Below are 27,471 nucleotides of genomic sequence, written 5' to 3'. Positions count from 1 at the left end.
TGGAAAAGGTTTGTGCTCAGTTAGGATTGCAGAGTCCAGTCCTAAAGAACAGGAATCCAGAAAGGGTTCTAGTTAGGCTTCAAATTAACTGCTTCTCATTTGTACCCTTGAAGGTGAGAGAATTCTGATGGAGATGTAAACTAAACTGAAAACATAAAACATAGCAGGCAAACACCACCAAATACACTGAATATGCCTGGCCACTCAGAGGCCAACTCATCTAAACAGAAATATCTTACATGGTTTCTGGCCTATGCCCAGACTTGAACTCTCAGTGCTCAGTACCTACCATACTGACTTCTCTCCCCACTGAAGAATAGAAGTCATTATTTGCGGGATTCTTTGGTGCAACAGATTCAGGCTTCTTTAATGATTCTTTGGCATCTAACTGAATCCCAGATTTGTTGGGGCTTGGCTTCTGAGCTGATGCTACTAGTGCAAGTGCTGAAGATGATGGGTTGGCATGGTCCTCGTCTTCCCCGAGCTCAAATGGGTACCTTGTTGGATTCGGTTTCACGTAATAGCCATGGTAATGATCATGCAACTCCCCATTCTCTGTGTGGGTAGGATTGTTGCGGGGTGACAACTTTGGCTGGGGCTTTACCATCATATCCTCCTTCACAGGTGCTTTCGAATAAAGAGGTTTGTTGACCACAGGTGTCACATTTTCACTAGGTAAATTCTTTTTTTCTTGGATTAGTCTGACCTCAGAGGAGGAGTTTTGCTTTTTGCCTTGTTTTGCAGGGGAAGGCTCAGCAGAGGGGAGGGGGCTTTGCCTTGGGCTCTCTTCCGGGGTCCCAGGAGGTGTAGTGCCTTTTCGATAAAAGTGAGGAGATTCTTTTGGTGTAGGTGCTTTTTCCTGAGCTTTTTCTTCAGGGTTTTCCTTAACATCTGCACCTTCTTGAAATCGCTGCTTGATATAATCAGGACCTAAATTTAACAGTGACAAAAGCAATTAAACTTGAGCACTTGTATCAAGCTACTGAAACAAAAATAAGGAGATCAATAGCAAATATAAGTCTAACAGACTTATAGTTTTTACTCTCTTTCGCTGTTGTGGGATATTTTACTTTTGGATTAATCGCTTTTACAATTTTAATTTTTTTTTTTAAGAAATAAAATCATAAATACTAGTGGTTTTCTTTTTATGCCCTTCTTTCAGCTAAAACATAGGAAAAGCTTTCATTAGTACTGTATTTACAGATGCAGCTTTTAAACGCTGCTGCTTCCTTGTTTTGTGTTCTCTGTCAACAAATGCACTTGGAAACTTTTCATCAGAAATTGCATTTTGAAATCAAATCAGTGGCAAGACATCAGAGAAACCTAGGACTCTGCTCCCATTTCCACCCCAGAAAAAGAAATGTGGACACAAGTTCTGATATGACACTTTCTTTTCTACATCCTGATTTCAAAAAGTAAGCCCATGTATACCAAAATTAAAGCATGAGAGTGAGTTGAGGGCAACCTGAAACAGAACTGTGGCAAAATGCCCACTGTTTTTACACTGCAAGTTTTCACCACTTGAAAGCATTGTTTATGGTAACATGTGCAAGTTTCAAAGTCAGTTCTTCCTGAAGCAGCTTCCAGGGCAAAGCAGCTTCATTTCTGGCATTAATATTTCTTTGAATTTCCTTCTTGTCTGCATCTTTCCAGTACTGAAGTACCAAGTAACCCATGCAGAGCCAGTGGATGCAGGCAAAGAAGAGGGCTATCACCTTGCTTCTCCATGTCTTGCGTTTGCATACACAGCCTAAAATAGCATTAGCACTTTTGTGGCTGTATCACATTTCAAATACATGGGCTGAGCCTGCAGCGTTTGCCAGTTCACTTCAATGGGCGTAGGATCACGTCTCTCATCTAATTTGCTGACTCCTATCACCTCTAAGTTTGTTTCACAGTATTACGCTTGATCAAGTTTCTTCCTTCCATTTGATTATTATCTCTTTTGCTTTTTGGCAGTTTTAACTCAGACTGAGCAACATTTACTCCAATTTTCTACCACCAGCTTGCAAGAAAAGGGACCTAAGTGACCCCTTTCTCCAAAGAAGAAAGGGTGCCATTTGTACTTCTCTATCCCTCTTTGGGCTTTTTGTCTTATCATCACTGACGCTTGGTGAAAACCACAATCGAATTTCAATTTTTATATCAGCCCTTTGCTACATATGTCTGCCATGCATTCTTTTTTAAAAACACATTTTTATTTTGGTTTTTAAACAAATACAAATTCTGCCATGCATTCTCAATAAACAACAACAAAAATTCATTTTTTTCATTTCCTATGCATCTACCATAGCCTGATTCTTCTAAAGTTTCTAGAAGCCCTATCTTAAACAACCAGCATAATTTTAGAGTGGAAAGCTGCAGAATTAGTCTCTAGATCTAAAGACTTATGAACAGTATAATAATTTCCATCACATAGCCCTGAAATTCAACAGTTGTGGAACATAGGTCGGAGCCATCACTGAAAAAGCCCTGGCCCTGATGGAGGATAGTCTGGCTTCCTCAGGGCTTGGGACCTTTAAGCTGTTATTATTCATGGACCTTAGGATCCTCTGCGGGACATACCATGAATGAAATCCTCAGTGTTTCATTTAACATTTATTTGTTTACATTTATTAGTCATAGGAAATTGGAGGCTGCCTTATCCTGAGTCAGACTCCCAAGTCCATCTAGCCCAGTACTGTCAACACTGACTGGCAGCAGTTCTCCAGGGGGATTCAGGAAGGAGACACTCTCATTCCTACCTGGAGAGGCTGAGGATTGAATCTTAAACCTGCTGCAAACAAAGCACGTGCTCTACCACTGAGCTATGGCCACACTGACCTGGTCCTCAAGGTTAGGTTACATTTTCATATGTTTATATATCAGTGATTATTTACAGAGAGTTAATCCCTCCCCCCAATGAACACACAATAACATCAATAAAACAACAGATTAAAAACTACTGCAGCAGAAGAGTTGCTCATCAAATAAAAAAGGCCTGCTAAAATGAAAAATCACCTTTCGGTGCCAAAAATACATTATTGTAGGTGCCAGACAGGCTTCCTGGGGAGATAATTCCCATAAACAGGAAAGAATGCTGAGAGAATGCAAAGGCACTATAACTGTATACCAGCTCTGTCTCATCACATAACCTAAAAGCATATAGAGAAAAACAAATACAGAAATAAATCCTAACTATGCAAAAGAAAATTCTGGGAATCACAGTTAAAATGGTGTTCTTAAAACAAATTACGGTAATATAACACGAAAACCCTCTTCACAGACAGAGTTTGTAAGCAAGGTTCCTAGTTAGCACAAATATTTATGGCAGCTATAAATATATATTTATAATAAAGACAATGAATGTGTCTGGCAATACTCCATGCAGAAGCCTCTAATTACTCATCTCCTGAGCATTTTAAAGGGCCAGTATAAGAAAGGATAGAAAAATGCTGGCAACTTGTTTTCAATTGCATCTTACGATGCTTAATGCTTTCCCTAGAGATGTAGCTTTTGAAAAAACACACAACTTGCCTCCAGAGTTTCATAGAAAAGACTAAAGAAAACTAGAATGCGCTGTTCCTTGAAAGGCTCAGAATCCAAGAAGAGAATTAATGTTGTTTAAAACTGCACTCTTTCAAAGGGCACATTATTTTTCATGGGAAGCCGGAGAGACATATTTTGTGAATGCAATTATCAGACAGCATTTTCAAGAAACTGAACATGCCCATGGCATTGTGTGTTAAAGGACAGTGAGATATTAGGAGCCTCAATGTACACAAACCATTGGAGAATAGGACCTTGTATCAAATCACGGTTAGCCCATGTAGCTCAGTATTGTCTCAGTACTGACTGATAGCAACACTGTGCTGAGGATTGAACTGGAAAACCTTTGTGTGCAGTCACTCCTCCCCACATTTAGTTCACATGCACTGGCATTTTTATGGCTAGCTTAGTGTTGTCATATGTTCAGATTTCCCCGGACATTAGTGGGATTTCAATGGCGGAAGTGACATCTGGGGGGAATTTCCGAAAAGTGGCGTTTCATCCGGGATTTTCTCCTAAGTAAAGGTCAACAGATTTTCACTTCTTGAAATATGGCAACCCTAGCTAGCTTACTGTGACAACTCAGTGAGCTCTTTGGTACTGTGTCAATTCCACATCTTGCCCCTAGAATACACCTGATGTGCCTGTATATTTATTATCACATAGCACAGATGAAGTTTATATATTTTTTCTAATGATTCAAATAGCTGAGTAACAAAAATAAGTAACTCCCTCTTGCTCACTTTAGTTATGCAACATTTTCTGACATTCAGTAAAAAGATTACAACAGTAAAAATATGACAAACTACTACAAGGATGGCATAAGCAACAAACAGTTGTATAGCTGTAAAAATTAGACCAATAAATATTTTTTTACTCATAATATCTGGCAGACATTCCTTATATTCAGTTTTAGTGTAAGAACTGACACATTTGTTTCATAGGTAATATTTTCAGCCAATGAGCTAACTGATGTTGGTACTTAACACACATCAAGCAAAAGAAAAAAGATTTGAAAACTGGGGAGACTGTTTTGCTTTCAGTATATATGTGCTCTTTAAGTGGATTGCGCTCACTTGCATTCAAGGGGAAAAAGATGCTCAAATAAGGCAAGATGCTAGCTGTCTTCAGTTTCTTTTCTTTCCATAAAAAACCCCCACAGTTTTGTGGAGTTCCTATGGGCAGATGTGTACTCATTAAAGGACAGATTGCTTGCTTTTCATGCTAAGCATTTCTAGTCAAGAAAAGGGTAAAATTACATTTCCCCACAATATTGTCTTTCAGGACAATTTGACACAACAAGAGACTGTTGCCTAGCTACAGTCAGGAAGTGCAGAGAGCTGCCATGGCCAGAAATGGGAACTGTCAGATTTTTGTGCTGATGTCACAAATGAAGAGCAGGTTGATGGGTAAGGTGTGATGTGTATTTAGGCTTCAAGGCAGCTCAATCCATCCAGCAAACCTACTGCGTTCCCCTGACTTGGAAAAAAATACGAAGGCTTGGACTATGCTTGCCTACGTGGAAGATGTACGTTCTGGTTTCTGGCTCTAGCTTATTAGCATTCAGCTGCCTAAGGTCTAAACCAGGCAATATGGCAAGGTTCCATGATCAAATCTACTATTCCTTCTAGCAGCTTCACTCCTATAGCACCAATTTGTCAGCATATGCTCACACAATTCCACGGTCTCGTCTAGTTTTGACCTAAGGTCTATGACTGGCAGGAAGGACTGAGACTATCTGATGCATCACTGAATTTTTGTAGCACCTATCAGCAAGCTTTGGAGCTACTACAACCTAACTGACTTAGGAAACAGAAACAACTGGGAAATGGTTATCTGTGGATAACAACTTTGAAATTCTTTTCTTTCTTCTGAAACATTTAGAATTCCAATTTTTAAAAACTTTTTTATTTGCCAAGTACTTAAGGCTGGGTGTTTGTTTTTGTTTTTTGTTAAATAAGAGTCTGTTAAACAGGCGACATCATTTATGCATATGTTACATCAGAAATGTTTTAAGCTACATATTATTATATCAGAGTGGATCTTAGCTGGCTCTAGAAAAGGTGAAAACATATTTCAAACTTCTAACATGAAGAAAGTAAGCGTCTATCTATAAATAAGTAACATAGCAAGGGCTTTAAATTACCAGAGCTTTACAGTGGCATTACTACAGGCTCATATATCTTCTTGTGTAGAAATGCCGATATACATTCAGGCAGCTGGTGTAGCATTCGGAATGAGGGCTCCAGTTCAAGTCTCAGGTCAATTATAAACTCACTGGCCTTAGACAAACTATCTCTCAGCCTCATGCTGCATTACCCTAGTATGAAGATGATATTGCTCAATAATATGGGTCCTAAGTAATGTCCTTTTAAAAATGATTTCATGATGGAACAGATATGGAAACCTTACACTGTTTTAGCTTGTTCTCTTTCAGATAATGCAACACCTCAAACATGCATAAACTTAGACAGAACAGTCCTCTGAGGACACGTTAAGTATCTTGCTTAATATCTGGATTAAGGAGCTGAATATGAATCAGGACCCAAGAATATATGCTAAAGGTCACATGAACCTTTCGGGCAGATATTCTGTAGAACATGTCTTTCCTTTCCATGTTAGCCTTTGAAACGGAACTATTAAGCCACTCTTTGGTTTTCAGGGGAAGACATGGATAAGAACATTTTTTATCACGGTACTGTATTTCTTTAAGCCATGTTCCAGTTTCATGACACAAATCTTTGATTCACTCCTACTGGTTACAGAGCCTCCTGCCATGTCACTGGGATCAGTATGTGGGCCAGTGAAGAAATGGTTATATTTTGTATCTATTGCAGCATCACTTTTGCAGGGATTGTTGAGCGATGCCTTAATATGTTTATTTCTGTAAATCCTCATGCTTTCTGCAAATCACAAAACCCAGAGCATTGCAACGTTGTGGAAGCTGTGACATAGGGTTCAATAATGTCCACTTGCTTGTGCAACAAAAATCAACTGGTACAACGGGAATTTTTGGTTGTCTTCTCCCTGCACCCCCCATCCATCTGTTTAAAATGATGTAGAAAACATTATTCCTCTGCAAACTCACTCAATTCCCATGTTACCTGGCTGGTAGAAACCCGGGGAAAGTTCTCTGGCAACTGCTCTGGCGATGTCACACTCCTGACGAGCAGATTGGCTGGCTTGATCTGCAGCATCAGCTTTAGCCCTTGCGTGCGCAGTTCTGTAGAAGGCATTAAAAATGTGTATGAGCACAGCTGTCCTTTGTTTCAATACAAGTAATTCATATAAATATGAAAAAAGCCCATCTAGTCCAGCATCATTCTCCCAGGGGGCAACCACATGCCCCTGGGAAGCCCAAAAGCAAAGCAACGTGTGATTCCTGGCAACTGGTATTCAGAAGCCTATTGCTGCCAGCAGTGGAAATAAGCCATAGTCATTGTGGCTAGTAGTCACTGATAGCTACCGTATAAAATTCAACACACCAATTTTACAGGCAATATGCAATATGCCACACAAGGCATATTGCCACTACAGGGGGAAAAAGCAGAGCAATGTAAAGGTAGCAGAGTGCTTAAAATGCCACAATATTGTCGTTTTTGCTAACAAATTTACTATGCCCAAAGTTCATGTGGACCACTGTGTCGTTTTTACTACAATAAGCTAACATGGCTACTACCCCCTGGATTCCCCCCCCCCCCGAGCATTTGACACAAACCATTCAGCACCATGGATCAAATTCATGGGGGCAGAGAGCTATAAATAGTTGGGCATCACTTTGAAGAACAAAAGCAGCCGCAAAGTAACATAAGAAAAGATGGGTGCGCATCTGAAACCTTATTTGCCCTTGCTTGCATTTGTTGTTACCTCAATCACATTGATACAGTTGGTCCAAAGATCAAGGAAGAATAACAGGAGGAACTGTACTGGTAACATGTGTCACAGGTAAAGTATAAAAGGTGAGAGGCAGGCAGTATGAGAATATATAACAGTATACCATTTTCCCAAGAAGCATGTGAATAAATCACAAAATGTAAAAATAATTTGCCTTCTTCTGTTCTTCGCCATGTGAGTCATTTTAAAGGAATCCTGGGAACTGCAGTTTGTTAGGATGCTAGGAATTGCAGCTCTCTTGGAGAGTGAGAGTGAGCGAGCAAGCACATCATCATGCCAGCTTGCCTCATATCCCACCCAGCCCCTTCATCTATGTGTGTGTATGTGGATAGAGTGAGAGGTTTGAAGAGGATAGTCTATTTGATGTAGAACTCTGCACAATGAGGCCTCTAAATTACAGAAGCACTTACATGTACAGAGCATGGTCCCTTCTTCTGACCTTTACTTCACTGTGCATTAAAGACATTGCAGTCAGGGATGTGACTCTGCTCTCCCTCCCTCCATGCAATAATTTTTGGAGCAGAGTGCCTGAAAGGTGTTTTAGTATACATATTTGTGTGGGTACATCTCCATGTCTGCAAATGAGATTGTGATAAGTACCTTGAGAGTGTGGTATGAAGGAGAAACCACCAGAGCCCCAACTAGAAGATGTGTGGAGGGTCCTCCTTTCTCTTTGGGCAGAGTCCAGAAGCCCAGCTCATCAATGGGCTTCCTAGCTGTAACCCATATAGTATAAAGTAGGCTTAGCCTACTGGGGTGCCCTCCATATCTTTTGGACTACAAGTCCCATCAGCCATAGCTAGCGTGGCCAATAGCCACAATGATGGGAGTCCAAAATGTCTGGAAGGAACAACATTAGACTGTTCCAGGTATGAAAGCTTTTGAAAACTTGACTGAATAAATATTGTAAATGGATGCAAAGCTGGTCAAATACAAATCTCTCAAAAGGTAAAAACAGTCCTCCTTCAGTGTGAAAAAGAAGATGCATTGTTATTCCCATCCTGCCCACAAATACAAGAGTTCCTTATTTCCCATCCACGTAGCAAACTATCTTCACTTCATTTTCCAGTACATTTTCATGTCTCGCACTTGTGTGTAACCAACCTTTTCTGTCAACAATACATACACAATACATATACCGAAGCAGTATGTCATCACGTATGCAAGCAAGGGAACAGCCTTAAACACAAATCTTGTCTTGATTTTTATGTTAAAACCTAGCTTCAATAAGTTATCATACCATTTCCCACTTATCTTCACTCTTTATCTTTTTATACTGTTCTTCTAACTATCATTGACATTTATTCCAATTCAGCACATGCTAAAACTCTCAAGCTCTGGCAGTCCCTCTTTTCTGCCCTGAACTGCTGTTCACCCTATGCTTGGGCCCCTGCCTTCTGCTTTTCTCTTTTCCCTCTATGGCCTCCCATAGCACTTGGCTCTTACCCATTCTTCCTGACATTTGTCCTCTCACTCTCTGCCAAACCAGCAAGTAGAGAGTGGCATTTGAGGTTTGTTATAATTTATGCCATTCTTTCCGTAAGACTTCCTTTCTCCATTCCGATTCTGAATCTCAGCTGCTTCTGCTATACACAGGGGGGTTTTTTGTCTCTGTTTTGAGTTATTTTGTACTTACTTTCATTCAAGAGCTGCTTCACACATTAAGGATTTACCACTGTTAAGTAAAACCATTTGTACACACATGCAATTTACTCTGCATGCATGTAACATAGATACACATTTGGAAGTTAGAGTCCCTCCTTTCACTCGCCTCATCAGAGGGCTTCTTATGCTAACAAAATTTGGGGAGGAGAAGTTCCCTTATACAAGTGGAAGTCATTCTACAAGTGCAATGACTTAACTGAATTCAACCCTGGGTGTCTATTTTTATATATAAAGTATTAATGTGTCCAGTATATCTGAAGGAGCGTCTCCACCCCCATCGTTCTACCTGGACACTGAAGTCCAGCACCGAGGGCCTTCTGGTGGTTCCCTCACTGCAAGAAGCCAAGTTACAGGGAACAGGGAACCAGGCAGAAGGCCTTCTTGGTAGTGGCACCTGCCCTGTGGAACGCCGTCCCACCAGATGTCAAAGAGAACAACAACTACCAAACTTTTAGAAGACATCTGAAGGCAGCCCTATTTAGGGAAGCTTTTAATGTTTGATGCATAACTGTGTTTTAATATTTGGTTGGAAGCTGCACAGAGTGGCTGGGGAAGCCCAGCCAGGTGGGTGGGGTATAAATAATAAATTATTATTATTATTATTATTATTATTATTATTATTATTATTATTATTGACTGGTATTTTCAATGTTTTACAGGTGATTTTTACTCAAACTGTTACATAACAATATAATATATGTATTATTCTGGATGATTTCCCTTCACCTTCACTGGATTTTTCCATACTCATGATAGAGTTCAAAAAATTATCTCTTTCTCTGTTGAAAGAAAGGAAATTTTTGCTTGCAGAGAACCACTTGCGCCAGTCTATACTGACTTGAGAACAGGTGTACGCATGGCTGGTAAACAGTGAAAAGCACCAATTTTGCCTCAGACTTTGCTGGATGATGTAAGGAGAAAGGTAAGGTGACCCTTACTTCTCCATGCACAGAGCTGCAGTTATGGCCTGGTTGCCCTTTCACAGAACCATGGAACCCTAGAATTGTAGAGTTGGAAGGGGCCACAAGGGTTATCTAGTTCATCCCCTTGCAATGCAAGAAGCTTTTGCCCAACCCAGGATCGAACCCACAATCCTGAGATTAAGAGTCTCATGCTATACCGACTGAGCCATCCTGACCCTAAACAAGCTCCTGGGAGAGAAGTGATTTAGAGAGTAAAGAATTTGGACAATATGGTTCTAGGTCCAATGCCAGGCCTTTTCTTCTAAGTCTAGCAGCACCAAGCAGGGGATTACTGATGTTGCGTTCTGTTGAACAGATCATCCTTCTGGTAAGTGCAGACTCCTACACATTGGGACATTTATCAGAACTCTTGTGCGTCACATCTTTGTACAGAAAGTACTGACAGATGGAATAAGAATGTGCTGTTTCTGTCATCACTGTTATGGGTATATCTACTCGTCTTATAAAAAGAACCTCTTCAGTTTTCACTTTTTAAAATAGCTCCGGAATTAAAATATATTAAAATCAATTGATCGTTTTGAGCATGTTGAGCTATTTCCCACATTTCACTAAGAGAACCTGGAATGAATTTTCCAGGTATGAATTAAGATTCTGAATGCCTTTGTTGGGGGTTAAAATACGCACCCAGAATTCAATGCTGGCCAAGTCCCTTTACTTAACAGCACAGACGAATGAAGCCATACATACACCAGGTTTGAGAAATCAAAACAGTCTTGTGAATGTGGATTACATCTATGTATCTCTTTTAGAAAAATAATGTGAGGACTATCTTTTCTAATAAAATCTGAAACCCATATTCTCATAATTTGGTTGCTCCAACCCTTTAACACTCAGAGTATAAATTTGAGTCTCATCAAGGTTCCAAATGTGCCAAAAAATATAAAACAAATAATGTTAACAATGAACAATATATAAATGGCCTAAGGTAAAATACCATTATGATAATGGAATCCTGTAACAATAATTAAATTGTGTTATCCTATAAAGGCCCAATACTTACTTGGAGGGGAGAAAGCCAGTTAGACAACGAAAATTATCAATTGTGCTGCTCCCCCCACCACCGTGTCTTGTAAGTAAATAACAATATTTCCATTAACTGCCTTCATCAATGCTGCTGCAGAAGCAGTTTCTCCTAGTCCAGGTTTCCTTCCCTTGGTGGCAATTTTATGTACTTCTTTATAAGATTATAACAAGGTAGAAAGAGAAGACTCACAATTCTGTTTGCTGCTTTTGTTTGCAAGATCAAATATGTCATTAGAAAGATCTAGCTTAAAAAAGTTCACCTTAATCCATTGAAATCGATTGTAAAGACTAGGTGGGGTTGGAGTTGTTCCTTCAAGCTGTTGCTTGGCCCTGTGCACACATGCCCCCACCCCTAAATTGTTCACAGTATTGCAGGGCCATGGTGTGATAGCTCTTGTCCCATCTTTTGATACCAGGAGGCAAGTTCCAGTGAATGAATTAAGAGAAAGACTGACCAGTGTCAAAGTGATAATTCTTTTAACTCTACAGAATCACATTCTACTTCTGTTGTTAGCATGGATTTATTGCAAACAGGGAGAAGGAAAGGAGAGAGCAGCAGCAAGTATAGACTGCTGGCAGCAGGCTAAAGTTACTGCAAAGTCTACCTCCAAGTACAGTGGTACCTCTGGTTACATACTTAATTCGTTCCGGAGGTCCCTTCTTAACCTGAAACTGTTCTTAACCTGAAGCAACACTTTAGCAAATGGGGCCTCCCGCTGCTGCCACACCGCCGCCATGCGATTTCTGTTCTCATCCTGAGGTAAAGTTCTTAACCCGAGGTACAACTTCTGGATTAGCGGAGTCTGTAACCCGAAGTGTTTGTAACCTGAGGTGTTTGTAACCCGAGGTACCACTGTACGAGATTCAGGGAAGAGGGAAGGAAGAGCTGGTTGGAGAAAGAAATACAGAACTTGTGAAAACAAGGTGGGTTGCATTGCAAAGAAAATCAAAGCAACAAGCCGAGAAAGAATTTGTGGGAAATAAGGCATATGATTAGTGAGTGGCAAGGTAGCTGTTCAGTTCACCAAATGTTAGCTTACCAACAGACTTAAATAAAACTTTTATTAAAAGTTGTTGCTACTGAGTGGTATCCACTGTTCACGGTGTAAGCTTTCAGTCAGAGAAACAGAGTTATGCGTCTGTGAATGGAGCAACACTGGAACTCATCCACTAACTTCACATTTTAAAAAAAGCCTGTAGTATCCTAAGAATGCATTTCTCTTCTCTTGTTTCCGATTGTGTAATGGGTTTGAGAGCAAACTATTGAGCGTGGTTTACTACAACATGAGTAAACATACATATGCGCCATGATGCGCACAACAAAATGTAAGCCAATTTAATTGTACACTTAGTGGGAATTTTACTACTGCAGGAATCTTCACGTAATTCATAAGCACTTAATCTTAAAACAAAGAAGATTTGGGGGGGGTAGTGTTTACATTTTAAGCATCTATTTATTACACCGCTACAGGATATGTACTGAGTTCTTTAAATTAGTGGAATTTAAGGAGCCTAGTGACATGCAACAATACAACTTCAAATCTATCTGTCTATCTATCTGTCTGTCTATCTGTCTATCATCTACCTACCTATATCTATCAACATTTCCTATAGTTACCTGACACTTAAAGCAAAATCTAACTTTTATAAAAGATGTAAAGAATCACAGCCTAACGAATTCCACCTTCATGGTCGTATGGTCCCCCATGAACACCTATAGACAATTTCCAGTCTAACCTATCCTTACCTGCCTACCAGGAATATAGGAAGTTGCCTTATATGGAGTCAGAGCACTGATCCATCTAGCTCAGTTCTGTCTATGTTGACTGGCAGCAGCTCTCCAGGATTTCAGTCACAGGACATTCCCAGCTCTACCTGCAAGTGCCAGATTAAGCCTGTGCCCTTTTTCCCAAACATAAACATTGACACTTATGTGCTGCTCATTTGTTTTGAACAGGTGTTCACTGCTCCAAAAAGTCCACTTTGTTCCCTATAATAAAGTTCTACTAATAAAGCATGCTTTCCAAGCTGAGATAAATGACTCAAGCCTTTGGTATCAAACGCTGAATATCAATATTTTAAAGTGTTATTTCCCATGATCAGCCTTTGTTTACAAGCACATAATTTCCACCGATCTGAAAAGACATTATGTTTGGATAGGATGATGGAAAGGTTTTTTTCTTCAGCAAGTGAAGTAAAACTGCAACACACTGCAAACTAGCTACCATTAAGCAAATGGAAAATTTGTCACAAATCCAAATACATTTCAAGTAGATCCTTTAAAGCAAACTCTAATGTTCCGAGTTAAGCGAGTACTTAGCTCTGTCCTGTACACTTTCATTGAAACGCTTCACTGAATTTTAAAACATGACCATCACATGACCTATACCTAGTTATGCCAGTGGGCTGATCAACCTGCATCAAACGGCTGAATGATTAATGTGTTTTAGAGAGCCCCGGGTACAAAGTGACCCAGCCTATCATCACATTAGCATTATTTTCGAAGTAGAGAGCCCAAAATTGTTCAGAAATGAATATCTACTTTAGGTCAAAGAGTCAGAGCTCTCTACAGAGTAATACATTCATTATACCATGAGTTTTAAAGACTCTACTTCTCTATTAGGATGCAACAGCACAGAGCTGTGCCTCTCTGAGCCTCTTGGGCTTGCTGATCAGAAGGTTAGCAGTTTGAATCCTGGCAATGGGTTGAGCTCCTGTTGTTCTGTTCCAGCTCCTGCCAAGTTGGCAGTTTGAAAGCATGCCAGTGCAAGTAGATAAATAGGTACCGCTGCGCTGGAAAGGTAAATGGCATTTCTGTGTGGTCTGGTTTCCGTCACAGTGTTCTGTTGCACCAGAAGTGGTTTAGTCATGCTGGCCACATGATCCGGAAAGCTGTCTGTGGACAAACACAGGTTCCCTCGGCCTGAAAGCGAGATGAGCGCCACACCCCAGTCGCCTTTGACTGGACTTAACTGTCCAGAGGTCATTTACCTTTACCTTTTACCTGTTAATCATAAAATGATTTCATGACTCAGTTCTGTCTCTGCAGATGTTTCTTATGCATTAACTGTGGCCGTGTTTACATGTAATGATAAGCCATATCTTAAATCCTTCCCTCTACTGCACAGGTCCCTGTGTGTCATCCTCTGTCCCCTGGTCAGCATCCACATAGCTCAAACAAGTAATACTATGACTAGTTGTATCATCCAAACCTGGACTGTGTTTTGTAAGCCTGAAATAAGCCAAAGCTTTTCCAGTAAAGTATATACTTCCATTTTAATCCAAAGCAGAGGATGGGGTTCACCGAATGAATCCCATCAGCAAAAGCCCATGTAAGGACCTTACTAAGGACTTATAAAGGACTTCTGCTTGTGCAGTGAGGCTTCTCCCCTCTCCTCCAGCTGTGCCCCCCCAATTGTCTCAAGGGGATCAAGAGAACACCTAGAACTGTGAGGGGAGGAGAAGGAGGATCATTCTGTCTAACAAGCCAAAATTCCTCCCAGTGTCTGACAGAAAAGGAAACAGTTCAGGTTGCAAAAAAGGGTCAAAAATCCTCAAAAGATTATATAAGAGGAGATAGAAAGATACCATACAGCCTTTGAGGTCAGTCTCATATACTAACTAACTGAACCAAATACTGTAGGATGTTACAGAAGTGACAGGCACAGAAATTCAAGAGTGCAGGCAGGACACATCAATGATTCTGGCAGGAGCAGGGACAAGTTATATTTCCTTGCCTGACCTAATGGCTTCTTCCTCATGAGTAGATTTGCTGACCAGGAATGCTCCAGGCTTCTGGATGAAATGGAATCCTTCTCAGCTAGCGTATTTGATGGAGGCATTAGTAAGTCTGCCAGATGTGGAAGGCTCCATTTCAACAGGCATATTCTTCTCCTTTCCACAAGTTCCAAGGAGAACTTGCTTTCCACATGATGTTTGAACAGACACTGCATAGACCATCAGCATTGCTAGCTGGTAGGGGTATAGTTTTCATCTTCAAGTTGAGGCCTCTCTAGCAAGCAGATCAGTTGCATCTCTTAAGACGAGCCCTGGAGGATAAAGCCAAAGGTCATCATCCTGTTTCTTGCAGCAGACAACCCTATGAGTATGGGAGAACCTCCTTTCTTACTTGCTTTTGAAGCCTTCTAGGTTGGTGGCCATCATTACAGCTTGTGGGAGCAAATCCCATACTTTAACTATAGGCTATGTAAAGAAGCACAGTACAGTACAGTAGTTTCTTTTGTCCATGTTCTCAACGCTATGCATAATTCTATTCAGCTCTATCATTTCCTTTGAACGTCACTTGTCTTTTCCGTAAACTAAAATGCCTCTGACATTGTAACTTTTTCTCATAGTCAAAACTGTTCCAGGTATTTTGGCTGCCTTTTCTATTCCTTTCTCAACACTAAAATATCATTTTGGAGATGCATCAACCAGAAGTATACACAATATTCCAGTTATACATCTAAGACTGTGTATAAGGCATTTACGACATTGACAGTTTTATTTTAAGTCCTCTTTCTAGTGACTCCTTACATTAGAGTTCACCTTTTTTCATAGAGTGGAGAGATTACAGGGGTTTGGACTAGATGGTTCTCTGGGTCCCTTCCAACTCTTACAATTCTATGATTCTATGAAGTTGCTCAGATTTAGATCCTAAAAAGGGAAAAGATGAATATTGAGATTGCTGCACAGTGTTGACTCTGGAAGGCATTCATGTTTAATAGGCTTGAGCCTGAAAGATTTTCATGAGGTGATTAGGATATCTAAAAAAGGTCAGCTAATTTGATTCCTGGAAAGGATAAAAGCCCATAGAGGCCTGATGGTTTTAAATGAAACACCATGTTGAAAGATTGAGAGGCCAATGGGGAATAGTTTGATCCTGAAAAAATGGATCTTTACTCCACTACTATGAACACATCATAGTATTAAAATAAACAACAGTGGTTTACAGAGCAGAGCTAGAACAAGAGATCCAATATGGGCAACAATGTTTTGGAATTATAGCAAGGGGTAGACTTAACAAGGATAGAGAATACTTGGTGTAGACCATTTCCCCCTCCACTTATTTGCAAAAGTAAAACAAAACATTCATAATATATATATTTTTTGTTCAGTGGGTTAATCCAGCAAAGTAGAGACAGTATGTGTAAAAAAAATTACACTCAAATGTTTCATGAAAATAATAATAGTCATGAATGCTCAAGGAGGAAGGATGGGGTGGGAGGAACATAAAACAAATGAAAAATATCTCAATTAAGCACCACCTTTGCAAATGTGAAATGCCACAGAAGTTAAACATTTTCCTTTATGGGGATGACATCAACATCTTGACAAGGTAAAGAAGCGAAGTATAACTAAAAGCAAAGCTGTTGTGTAATTAATTTTTTTCAGCACAGAGACCCAAAGTTGTTCTGCCCAAATTGGTTAACCACATACAGTACTGGCTCTAAAATAGAGACTAAACCATGGCTGACCACCCAGAGCAAGAAATAACAAACAGAAAAGGGAATAAGACATCTGGTTAAGTTTACTGTTTCAGGCTGTGATAAACACAGGTAAGATTGTTTACTTTAGCAGGACAGCGTACCTCTATAATTAAAAAGCAAAGAAGTATGATTTGTGTTTCAGACCTATTGGTTTTACTCAGGTGTAAACTCATTCATAAATTTAAATCAATTACTCAATCTATTAAAATGCGTATAATTGACTGACTAAAAGTTATTAACCTAGAGACCAAAGGCATTTACATGCAACCCTGCCCTAAAGAAATGCAGAACTGAAATTACCGAAAGTCTCCACCATTGCAAGAAATAAAAATGTCTATAACTATAAATCAGTTTGTAACTAAACTCCAACTAAACAATCACAAATTATTGAATAAAGCCATGGCTGGATAATGCAGCAATATTAAGAATACACTGGATAAAAAACAAGCAAACTACCGTACTTTTCTGTGTATAAGGCTGTTTGTTTGATTTTACTGAAAAACTATGTTTAAAATATGGGGTCGTCTTATACATCGGTAGTGCATAGGGGAGACTTGGGATTGGATGATGGCGTGAACCAGAGATGTTCCGCAGCGTGTTACTGGTGTCTTTGGCAAGGGGTGGCGTTGATTGGGTGTTGCTGCAGCAATTAGGCGGGCAAGAGGCTGTTTCTGCTGGTGAGGGGACAGACGCTAGGAGGCTGTTTGCTCCATGCGCGAGTGTCGGCCAGGCAGGTGAGTGATATTCGGCAATCCCCCCTAAAAGAAGCTCACCCTCAACCCCAAAAGCTCAGCAACAGTGGGCAATCTCCCCCCATTTTCTAAATTTTTAGGGGGCATCTTATACATGGTGTGTGTGTGTGTTATACACAGAAAAATACGGCAAATCAGATAGCCAGGATTATGGCCCAGAGACAGAAATGGAAAGACAGATAATCGGAACTCTGTTTCCAATTTTGTAATATGCACCTCTTGAGTATCTTGCAGATGCCTCTTGGTTAAAGGAAAAAGCAACTATACTTAATCTCGTGACCAGCAGCAAACTCGAGAGTGTTTGAAAGAAAACTTTAACAAATAAAATAAACATAATACTAGAAGTTCCTTTTCAATCCAAGATTTTTACTCACAAAGAGTGAAAAGTACAGTCTCAATTAGTGATTTATTTATTGCTGTAATTTATCAACTAAACGCTCGCAGCTTCTAATAACCCTATGCTTACACTTAATGGGAGTGTTTTGCATCTGAACCTCACTCAGTTTTAAAATGTATTAAATCCTAATGCTCATTATCTTAATGTTCATAAACATGAAAGCTCCACTTTCCATCACAGTAGTCTATTGAGATATGGGCCTTATTCAGATGTAATAGTTGACAGGGACTGTAAATGGACACATTTACAAATGGGGAAAGCTGTTGTGGGCACCAAACATACACTGCAACCATACAAAACATACACATGGCAACCAATTCTATTGGCCATGATAGAGTTCTTGTTTCATGTATAATTTCTGTAAAGGAGGGGGCCCTGCAGCTTCATGAGCAACATTTTGGTAATCCCCAGTTCAGCATTATAGGAAAAAGTTCTATTGAGTCTGTGGCTAGTATGCCCCCTTCCTCTTCTGGTGCAGATGTGAGGCAATTGGAAGCTTCCACTTGTGCTTTAGATCAGGCTTCCTCAACCTTGGTCCTCCAGATGTTTTTGGCCTACAACGCCCATGATCCCTAGCTAGCAGGACCAGTGGTCAGGGATGATGGGAATTGTAGTTTCAAAACATCTGGAGGGCCGAGGTTGAGGAAGCCTGCTTTAGATTAACTGCAACTTGTCACAATTAATCTGAAATGGAAGCCTATGCAATAATATCCAATCAACCTCCAAATCCTTTGGAGATCTCCCCCCTCCCTGCAATGGCCAGATGGCAGAATTGAGCTATGGGAATTCAGTCAACGAAAAGCCCAAAAGATCAAACATTATGGATATTCAAAATACCTTTCTTTAGAATCAAAGCACACCAAGAGAATTTTGTTGAAACAACACTGAATAATTTTCTATTTATGTTTGTGCAAAGGATGAGCCATAATATAGCCTATGAAATATTACTCAGCTAAGAAATATTCAGCTAAAAGATGGCCTTTTGACAGTATTACTTATTTATAAAAATTCTAATCTGCTCTTCATAGAATCATAGAGATGGAAGGGACCGTGAGGGTCATCTAGTCCCATCACCTGCAATGCAGGCATCTTCACTAAAGCATCCATAGTAGGTAAGGATTCAGCTCGCGGATTGGGTCCAGTTTATCACCACTACCTTTTTGTCTGCATCCCTTTTGGTGGATTTCCAGCTGTTCTCACAGTGGTTCTACTGTTCCAGCTGTTCCACTGTTCTCACAGTGACCAGATGCTGATGGGAAGCCTGAAAGCAGGTCCCTGAAGGCAACAGCAGCACTCTCTTCTCTTGAGAACCCCTGCTACTGGTATGCCTCTATACTGCCTCTGACAGTGGATGTAGACATTGCATCTTTATGCTGGCTAATCATTTTCTGGCTGGCACTTGTGAAAGCAAGAGAGTTCTGCCAGGAGAAAAGGTAATAACCCTAACTCTAGGTGGTTCTACTGCATACAAGAGAAAGCAAAGAGACAACTGAAGGATCAGGATCAGGGCATTCTTCCACAGTAAGTTTGTTCAATGCCACTGGTTTGTGGCACTAGTTTCAATCAAGGCTGGCATTAGACAGCACAATAGCACAACACTAATTTATATTACTCCCTGGAAAAGACCCTGATGTTGGGAAAGATGGAGGGCACAAGGAGATGGGGACGACAGCGGACGGGATGGTTGGACAGTGTTCTCGAAGCTACCAGCATGAGTTTGACCAAACTGCAGGAGGCAGTGGAAGACAGGAGTGCCTGGCGTGCTCTGGTCCATGGGGTCACGAAGAGTCGGACATGACTAAACAACTAAACAACAACAACAAATTTATATTACAGGGTTTGGTCCTTTTAGCAAGGCAAGAAATCATTTACAAACCAGTCAGTAGTTAATCTACAATGCAAAGCACAATCCTGAAATATTTCAGTCACAGGATCATACTTTCCAGAAGTTTCATGATATAAAAAACCCAATGTATTTATGAAGTCACAGGTGAAATAATTTCAGTAATTAAGTAGCATATCTAAATAGCTTATGGTCAGAAAATTGAAATTAAAATTACAGAAACATACCATGCATGCAAAAAGAAATAATGTGCACTTACTAGTTCCTTGTTTGGGTTCAGAATGCATCAAATCTTGCTTGCTTTGATATTCATACATTTCCAAAAATATTCATTATCATCAGCATCATTATTACACATGATGTGTTTTTGTAGAGATGTGTTATGACCTTTCCATATTAACCTGAAGCATCATTTCATTTTAACTTAAGCCGAATGGTTTACTCTTTTTTCTTTAACTTCTAATTCAATTTCTAATGTATAAATGTAAGCAAAACAAAGTGATTGACTCTCTAAGACTGCAGCATCTTTTAATATACACTTCCAATCACATGTTCTGCAGTTTATTAAAAAAATTAGCCACAGATGACACAGACAGTCAAATACACCCAGTTAGCATGCATATTGCCTGCATATATTTAAACTACAGTATGTATTTGCCTAATTGGCTCATAGTAGCAACTGGCCACACCAGAAAGGAGAGGCCACACACATTACAAGTCTGAAACAGCATCAACCAGTCAGTTTGGCAGCTAAGGGCAGATCCACCCAATTATGGTAATTCAGATGTAATGGTACCAACCCAGCTTAAATATTTAAGAAGGAAAATAGCACCAACCCATGAAGGTCAGAGTCATCTACCTTTAAAAATATTTTTTGTCTTATTGAATGACAAGTGATATACACAGCCTTGCTAGGAAATAACTTTGAGAGAAACACACCACCACTAACAGATAACTTGTAATTTGAATGTCTTGTTATTAAGTCACCGCCAGTGCACTGGAGTGAATTCCAACCTTTTTTGAACTCTTCTGAAATACTGCTGGAAGCAAAGAGTGGAATCTGTGATAAGGAGTACTCCAGTTCAAGAGGGAAGATTAAGTTGATGGAAATGACTTCAAGCTGTAGAACACAGATGATGACTGGCATGCAGTGTTATTTATTTTCATACAACAATTCAATGCACTTTACAAATCCCAGAAATGCAACCAATGAAATTTGAATTGAAAATTCTAGATTTTTATGTGTGTCTCTGTGCGTGCATATATAATTCTTCCTAAAACGGTAGAGCTGAACCAGAAGTAATGGGAAAAATGCTTCTTGTGTAGTTTTCCCTACACAATATTGTCTGTTGGGGATTATATTTTGTGTATTTTAAGTTACAGCTAATGGTTTGATATTCCTACCCATAAACTCTTCTTTAAATGCTCTAGTGTAAGATTTTCTATATAAACCTGGGATTATTTGAATAAAAGTGTGCTATATATGCATATATGCTAGGCAAGCTAATATTTAAAGTGAATATGTTGATGCTTAAGACAAGTAATATAACAATATTATATCTAATGATTGAATAAAGATAATGTTTTGCTTGCAGTGATTCAGTTGATGTGGAAAACCAGGTTATAGCTGATGAGATGGGAGCAGCAATCACCATAGCAACCATCTATCTCTTAAGAGAGAAAGTGGGGAGAAGCACTAGATATCTCTCCTTGCCCATCTAAACAGCTTTGTTTTTATCTTAGATTTAGGGATCTTAAATAACTATTCACCTTGGCATGACGGTGAGAGAAAAGATATGGGTATTATTGCAAGGACAAACAGGCATATCCCTGAGTTGCTATTCAGGCAAATACCATGATGGGAAAGGTAAACTCTCAGAGTTCTTCCAATTAAAAATAAGCGGCAGTATCCAACTAACTCGCTCTGAGAGTGCAAGGATTTCTGCTTGCACAAGGAAACTTCTCCCACTATCCTTCCCCGTGCCTCCCCATATATGTTTTGGTAGTTCCCTCAACACTCTGGAGCAGATTTGGGATGGCACAGGATATGTGCAGAGAGAGGAGGGGTGGAGTTCTGTTGCACAAGCAGATATCCTTGCACTGATGAAAAAAGTTTCTCCAATGCTGCCCAAACTTGCTATTTTCTATAGGATGATAAACTGAGTTTTCCTGTAGGTTATGTGCTTGACTGAAGCTTTTTCAACAACCTTCTGTGTGGCAATGTTGTAGCTGAATTCAAATTCGTAATTTTGTAGTCAAAATAACATATGTAACAAATGCAGGTTTTTTTAAACCAACAAACCAACAAACAGAAATGCCTTAAATCCAAATAAGCTGGCTAAAATGAATTGCAGATGTAACTGACAGTTATGGAAAACATCTGAAAGGCACACTGTTGCTTTATATTGCTTAATCAGCAAATGAAAAAATATTTTTAATGTTGGCAAAACTGGGAACTGAAAAATCTAGACTGAAAAATCTCTTGGTATGATTCTCTGTTCTTATGAGCGCATTTAATTATAGCTGGGATCACACAATTCTGAATTACCAAGCTTCAATTTTTTACCCCCATAGGGAGATGAATGTTTTTAATGTGTCTTCAAAGTTGAAAAGTACACAGAGAACCGTATGGGTACCTCCATTAAATAACATCAGAACAATCTTTTAAATATATGAATAAATGTTATGCACTCAGTCTTTAAAAACAACAGCACAGGAACAGCAACAACACAAGTGGGAGAGGCTAATTTGAAATAGGTAGGGTAGGAATACCAATTCCAGAAAAAAAAAATCTGAAGCACATCTTTATAAAGGAAATGATCAGAACTTGCTTAACAGGAAAGAAGCAACGAAGAAACAAAACAAGTTGGCAACACCCAAGAAAAACAGAGTTTTTGAATATGTAAGTAGAAGCATCAATTATTTCACAACAGGGCACAAATTTATGGAATTTATGCTATGCAAGCTTCATTGAAATAAATGGATGCAATTGCACAGAATTCCCAAGAAAAAATTAACAGTAGATATATCAAATCACAATAAAGGAATCAGGAATAGGAAGTGGGGATCTAAAAACCTGCTGCAGGTGGAGGGGGTGGATCTAAATAAAGCATGGAATAAATCTTGATTTCCATTATACCTCTTCTCCCAACTTGTTCTGCAAGCTGCTTCACTTGAGTCATCCTAGAGAGGTACTTAGTGATTGCTGCCTTGCCTCTGCTACGAAACCCATGCTGCTTGGGCTGCTATCTGTGAGTAGTGCCTTCATAGAGGTGATGTGTAGAAAGACCTCATCTTTCTGTACTGTTTTTAACACTTGATTGGAAGCCGCCCAGAGTGGCTGGGGAAACTCAGCCAGATGGGCAGGGTATAAATAATAAATTATTGTTGTTGTTGTTGCTGTTGTTGTTATAAAAACCTGCTGCCTCCACTATCTGCCCAATGGCCAGAGAACTCATTGGACTGGATGTGATGGAAAGTCCTTTTCATAGGTTGTGGTCGAATGGGAGATAATCTGCTGTCAGTCAGCAATACACCAGGGCAAATGTGTTATTTTAAAGGCCTTTGGTGGATGGTGGCAGCGAACATGTAGCAAGCTACCCAATATCTCCCCCAGCCCCATGCCCCCCAGCCACTATACACTAGCCATGGGATGATAGTGCAGCTCCCACAATTATTTGCAAGGCTAGATTTACTCTGCTTAGTCATTCAAAATAGTTGCTCTTAGTTTATTCACACAGAAGACCAAGCTAGCTACTGCTATCTGTAACACTGCAGAAATCTTTTGGGTGCATGCACATACATATGCATACATGACACATTGGCAGTTAATGTAAAAGTATTCTCTATTTTACATTTTATCATTCATTTCAAAAACACAAATGGAACACATTGTTCATCTAGATTCATGTTCTCTGCCATGGGAGTATTGTTAACGGATTGTAACAATGAATTATATAACTGAAATAAATAGATACATACTATCAAAATGCCTTCCCCAACCCAGATTATTAAATAATCTCCCCTGCCATGGTCTCTTCCTGCATTTATGCAGTTGGTATAATGAAGCCTGCTGAAAATGTGAAAATACATTTACAGTTTATAAAGGCGTGTGTGTGTGTGTGTGTGTGCGCGCGCGCGCACACACACACACACACACACACACACAAACACACATAGATGTACATTCATGCTTGATGAGCAACATAATTATACAAGACACTGCACAGCAAGGCATATTTGAAATCGCTTTAATTACCCAGCAGCTTGATAATTTTGGTGTAATTGCAGAACAGCTTGCAAAGTTGCATTTAGATTTATTTAATTTTAAAACAGCTGTATATTAAAAAGAAAAGATGCTGCAGTATGTAAGCAACTTCTAAGATTTTGTTTAAACCCCTCATTAGCCTCGTTACAAATGCAAAAAAAACCCCAAATTATTTCAAAATTAAATTGATAAGCACTCTTGCACCATCTTTAAGCTTCAAATATTTATGAGGGATATAAATTGTTTTCCTGATGGCTGGCAAACATTTAAATTCACCCAGCATGATGAGACTGTGGTTTATCAAAGATCCTACATAAGCAACCCTCTGTACTGACCTAATTCACAGTGTATCAACTACAGCTCAGTGAATGGAGCATATGCTTTGCACATCAAAGATCCCAGGGCCAGTCCATCACACCTCCAATTAATGTAACAGGTGATGGGAAAACACCTGCCAGAGATCCTGGACAGACACTGCAAGTCAGAAGAGACAATACTGGGCAAGGGAAGTAAGGCATGGCAGCTTCCTATGTATTTGCATATACAACCACACTGCACTAACTATACAGCAAACCACAGCTCAGCACAAAAGAGCAACCCACACATCAACACAAAAAAAGATTACGCTTATCCGATTTAAGACTATGTTCATGAGACTTAAGGATTGCCATTTGATTAATGGCAATGGAAAAGCATTTGAAGTTGTTTTTGGATAGCAAAATGGCAGTTGCCCCAAGGCAACTGTTCCAGATCAAAACCTACGCTGATCTGAAACAATGGACTCATATTCGGAGCAGAGGACCACGGCTGAGGAACTGATGACATAAACGTCTGTAGCAGAAGTCCTACTGAATTCACAACACAGTCTGTATGAATGCAGGCCAGATTCTAGCATGGTGCTACGCTTCAATTAACATAGCCCAAATGTCACAGCTGAGCTCCGGCTAAAATAATTTAAACTCTCTAGGCAATAAGCTTACAGAATCTTCAACTATGGTGTTTTTCTCTCAGCAAGCCTTGGAGGCAACCCTTCTAGATATTGCCTAGCTAAATATTTGGTTTTTTTCATCTGATGATGCCTCTGGATACTGAAAATCCTCAATATATATTACAGGGAAAGCAGAATTACTTTAAAATCCAGCTCTGACATTTGGGATATATTAAATCTAGCTTAGTGCCATGCTAGAACTAAGTCTGCATTTACGCTGATGGTATTGTGTGCTGGTCACGTAAATCGCAGAGCTCACTGTACGCATCAGTTGTCTTAAGAGGTATTCACAGCACTTACATAAGCAATGTATTGAACACTGTGAAGCAGTAGAGAATAAAAATCCTGCTTATCAGTATGATGTCCACAATTCATTTCAAGGATACTTTATTTGTATGTCAAAATAGGAAAAAAAAACTTGCCAAGGATTGGAAGATATAGCTTGTTAAGGTATCTTTTGGGGAAGAGATGGAGCGGAATAAATTCACTTCACTTGTAAAGTTGAGATTCCTCACATCCATACATCAGTTAATGTCTGTTTCTGAGCCACTAAAAACATTCTCCATCTCTGTCCTCCTCAATTGTGCATAGTCTTATAAGCAGTGATTATTTCTCTGTTAGAAACCTGCTGGTTTGTGCTAAACAATGGTTTGGCTCAGTGTTACATGTGAATTGTCAGTTTATCTGAACCTTTAACCATAGTTAAACTTAAAGAAGCTAGTTTCATAACCCATGGTTTGAAGCTGGCTTGTTTCAAACAAATCATAGCTAAGATTGTCCAAGCTGTATCAATAAGGTCTGCATAAACAAAAATGGAAGTGAACTCCTCATGGCTGCACTGAACAAGCATGAGAGGAAGGAGAATGCAGATCCACTGCTTGCAGAGGCTTGTTCCTGTCATGGTAAACCATGGCTGATCATGATGTATAAATGCAGCTAGAAACACCATGACCACAGCATTACTCACAAGAATGTGTGCATTTAGCAGGGATGGGGAACCTGTGGCCCTCTAGATGTTGTTGGACTTCAACTCCCATCACCCCAGTCAGGGTCAGGGATGGTGGGAACATCAAATAGATGTTTTGCTTCCATATTAGAATAACTTAAGGTAACAATCCTATAGATAGCTCTGTGTTGCAAGCTGACCTCAAGAGCAGATGTTAAAGCAGTTGTGGAGAACCTTTAGCTTGTGGTGTTGATTAAGTGTCAGCCCTAGGTGTTTGACCCACCAGGCAGTTTTGTGAGACCCAAACCCATCTTTCTCATACCTGATATCAAACAACGTCAAGCGTGGGAAAGTTCAAGCTGCAGTCACTAAGGAAGACCCGGAAGCTTCTCTAAGTCTTCACTTGCAGACATAGCTTAATTCAAGCTGCAAATGCCGTGGCTTGAACTTAATCACTTGACATCATGTGAAGCCCAGCTTAAAAAAGAGCCATTCATTAGCATTCTTTGGGTATAGTCCCCAAAAAATAATAATTCCCCACATTCTGCCAGCTTGCCAACAAGAATATCATGGGTGACCTTGTCAAAAGCCTTGCTAAAATCAAGATATAATACATCTGCTTGACCAGGCTAATTAACTTTATCAAAACACTAAGTGCCCTTTTTTTTGTAATCCCAGCATCCTCACCCTGCAAAACTAACAATAAAAAGGCATACTACTGACTGCTTAAGTGTGTTCTAGATTGAGTGATCAGCAGTTGCTTTGATACTCTTTCCTGCAGCCTTCTGAAGATGGGGAAACATTTGCTTCCCTCCAGTCTTGTGGCACTTCACCTATTCTCCAAGAATTTTCTTAAATGTTAGATCTTGGGCTCATTCACACTTACCTTTTGCCTAACCCTTTCTAGGCACATATCCGTGCTTTTCTGGTATGTGTCAGAGCACTTTTAAGTTTTCTTTGCTCCGGTGCTTTCCCCACAAGACCCTGTTTTTTACTGCTGAATCAAAGCAAATGGCAGTCTGCAGAAAATACAAATTTTCATTTGTTCTGATTCAGTGTTAAAGAACATGTTTTTGTGGTGAAAGTGCTGGGGCAAACCAACCAACCAACCAACCAACCAACCAACCAACCAACCAACCCACCCTTGGACACTGACTAGGAAAGCACAGATCTGTGCCTAGAAAATGAATGGCAAAAGTGGCTGAGCCCAGAATAGCTGAAATCACACCTGCCAGTTTCTTTACTAGCTAGTTTCTTTACTAGCTCTGCTATTTTGCATTTTTTAATTGCTGTAACCCACCCTGGGACCTAATGGTAAAAGGTAGGTAAGCAATCAAAATACTAACAACAATAGTTCCATTCCAAGGTTTCATCATCCAAGAAATTATGAAGCATAGCTAGACACTTGTATGTTTAGGGCACAATTAATTTCAACCCACACATGGATGCATTAATCTAATGGTCCTGTCTTAGTCACTGTTTTGGCTTTAGTGAAATAGGGGAATGAATGACCAGTCCTAGATTGTTGTGATGGTGAAACACAGCAAAGTGTATTGTACACATGAATATTGTGGGTGTATTTTATTTGTGCATTTTTTGTACTATCCTTTTCTGTAGAAAAGATCTCCAGGATAGCTAACAATAATAAAAACAGAACAAAAATTAAGAACCAAGCAAAAATGAATAAATGCAAATG

The 27,471-nt window shown here is 39.7% G+C and overlaps 1 protein-coding gene across 5 annotated transcripts in view; it reads right to left on the bottom strand.

Annotated features, from left to right (window-relative positions):
- Positions 1-27,471, bottom strand: part of JPH1 (junctophilin 1) — a 62,930-nt gene that overhangs the window by 9,309 nt on the left and 26,150 nt on the right. For all 5 annotated transcript variants that reach the window (XR_013393889.1, XR_013393890.1, XM_028736678.2 and 2 more), the window contains exons 3-4: positions 6,633-6,751; positions 290-930 (exon numbers count right to left, since the gene is read on the bottom strand). Coding sequence is in view for 3 of the 5 variants with exons in the window: in XM_028736678.2 (XP_028592511.2) it covers positions 290-930; positions 6,633-6,751 (760 nt within the window). In the remaining 2 variants the exon portion in view is untranslated. The remainder of the gene's footprint in view (positions 1-289; positions 931-6,632; positions 6,752-27,471) is intronic.

The sequence above is a fragment of the Podarcis muralis genome, chromosome 8, assembly GCF_964188315.1.
Source record: "Podarcis muralis chromosome 8, rPodMur119.hap1.1, whole genome shotgun sequence".
Classification (NCBI taxonomy): domain Eukaryota; kingdom Metazoa; phylum Chordata; class Lepidosauria; order Squamata; family Lacertidae; genus Podarcis; species Podarcis muralis.
Note: the sequence above shows the minus strand (reverse complement) of the source record. Positions and strands in the feature narration are given on the sequence as shown.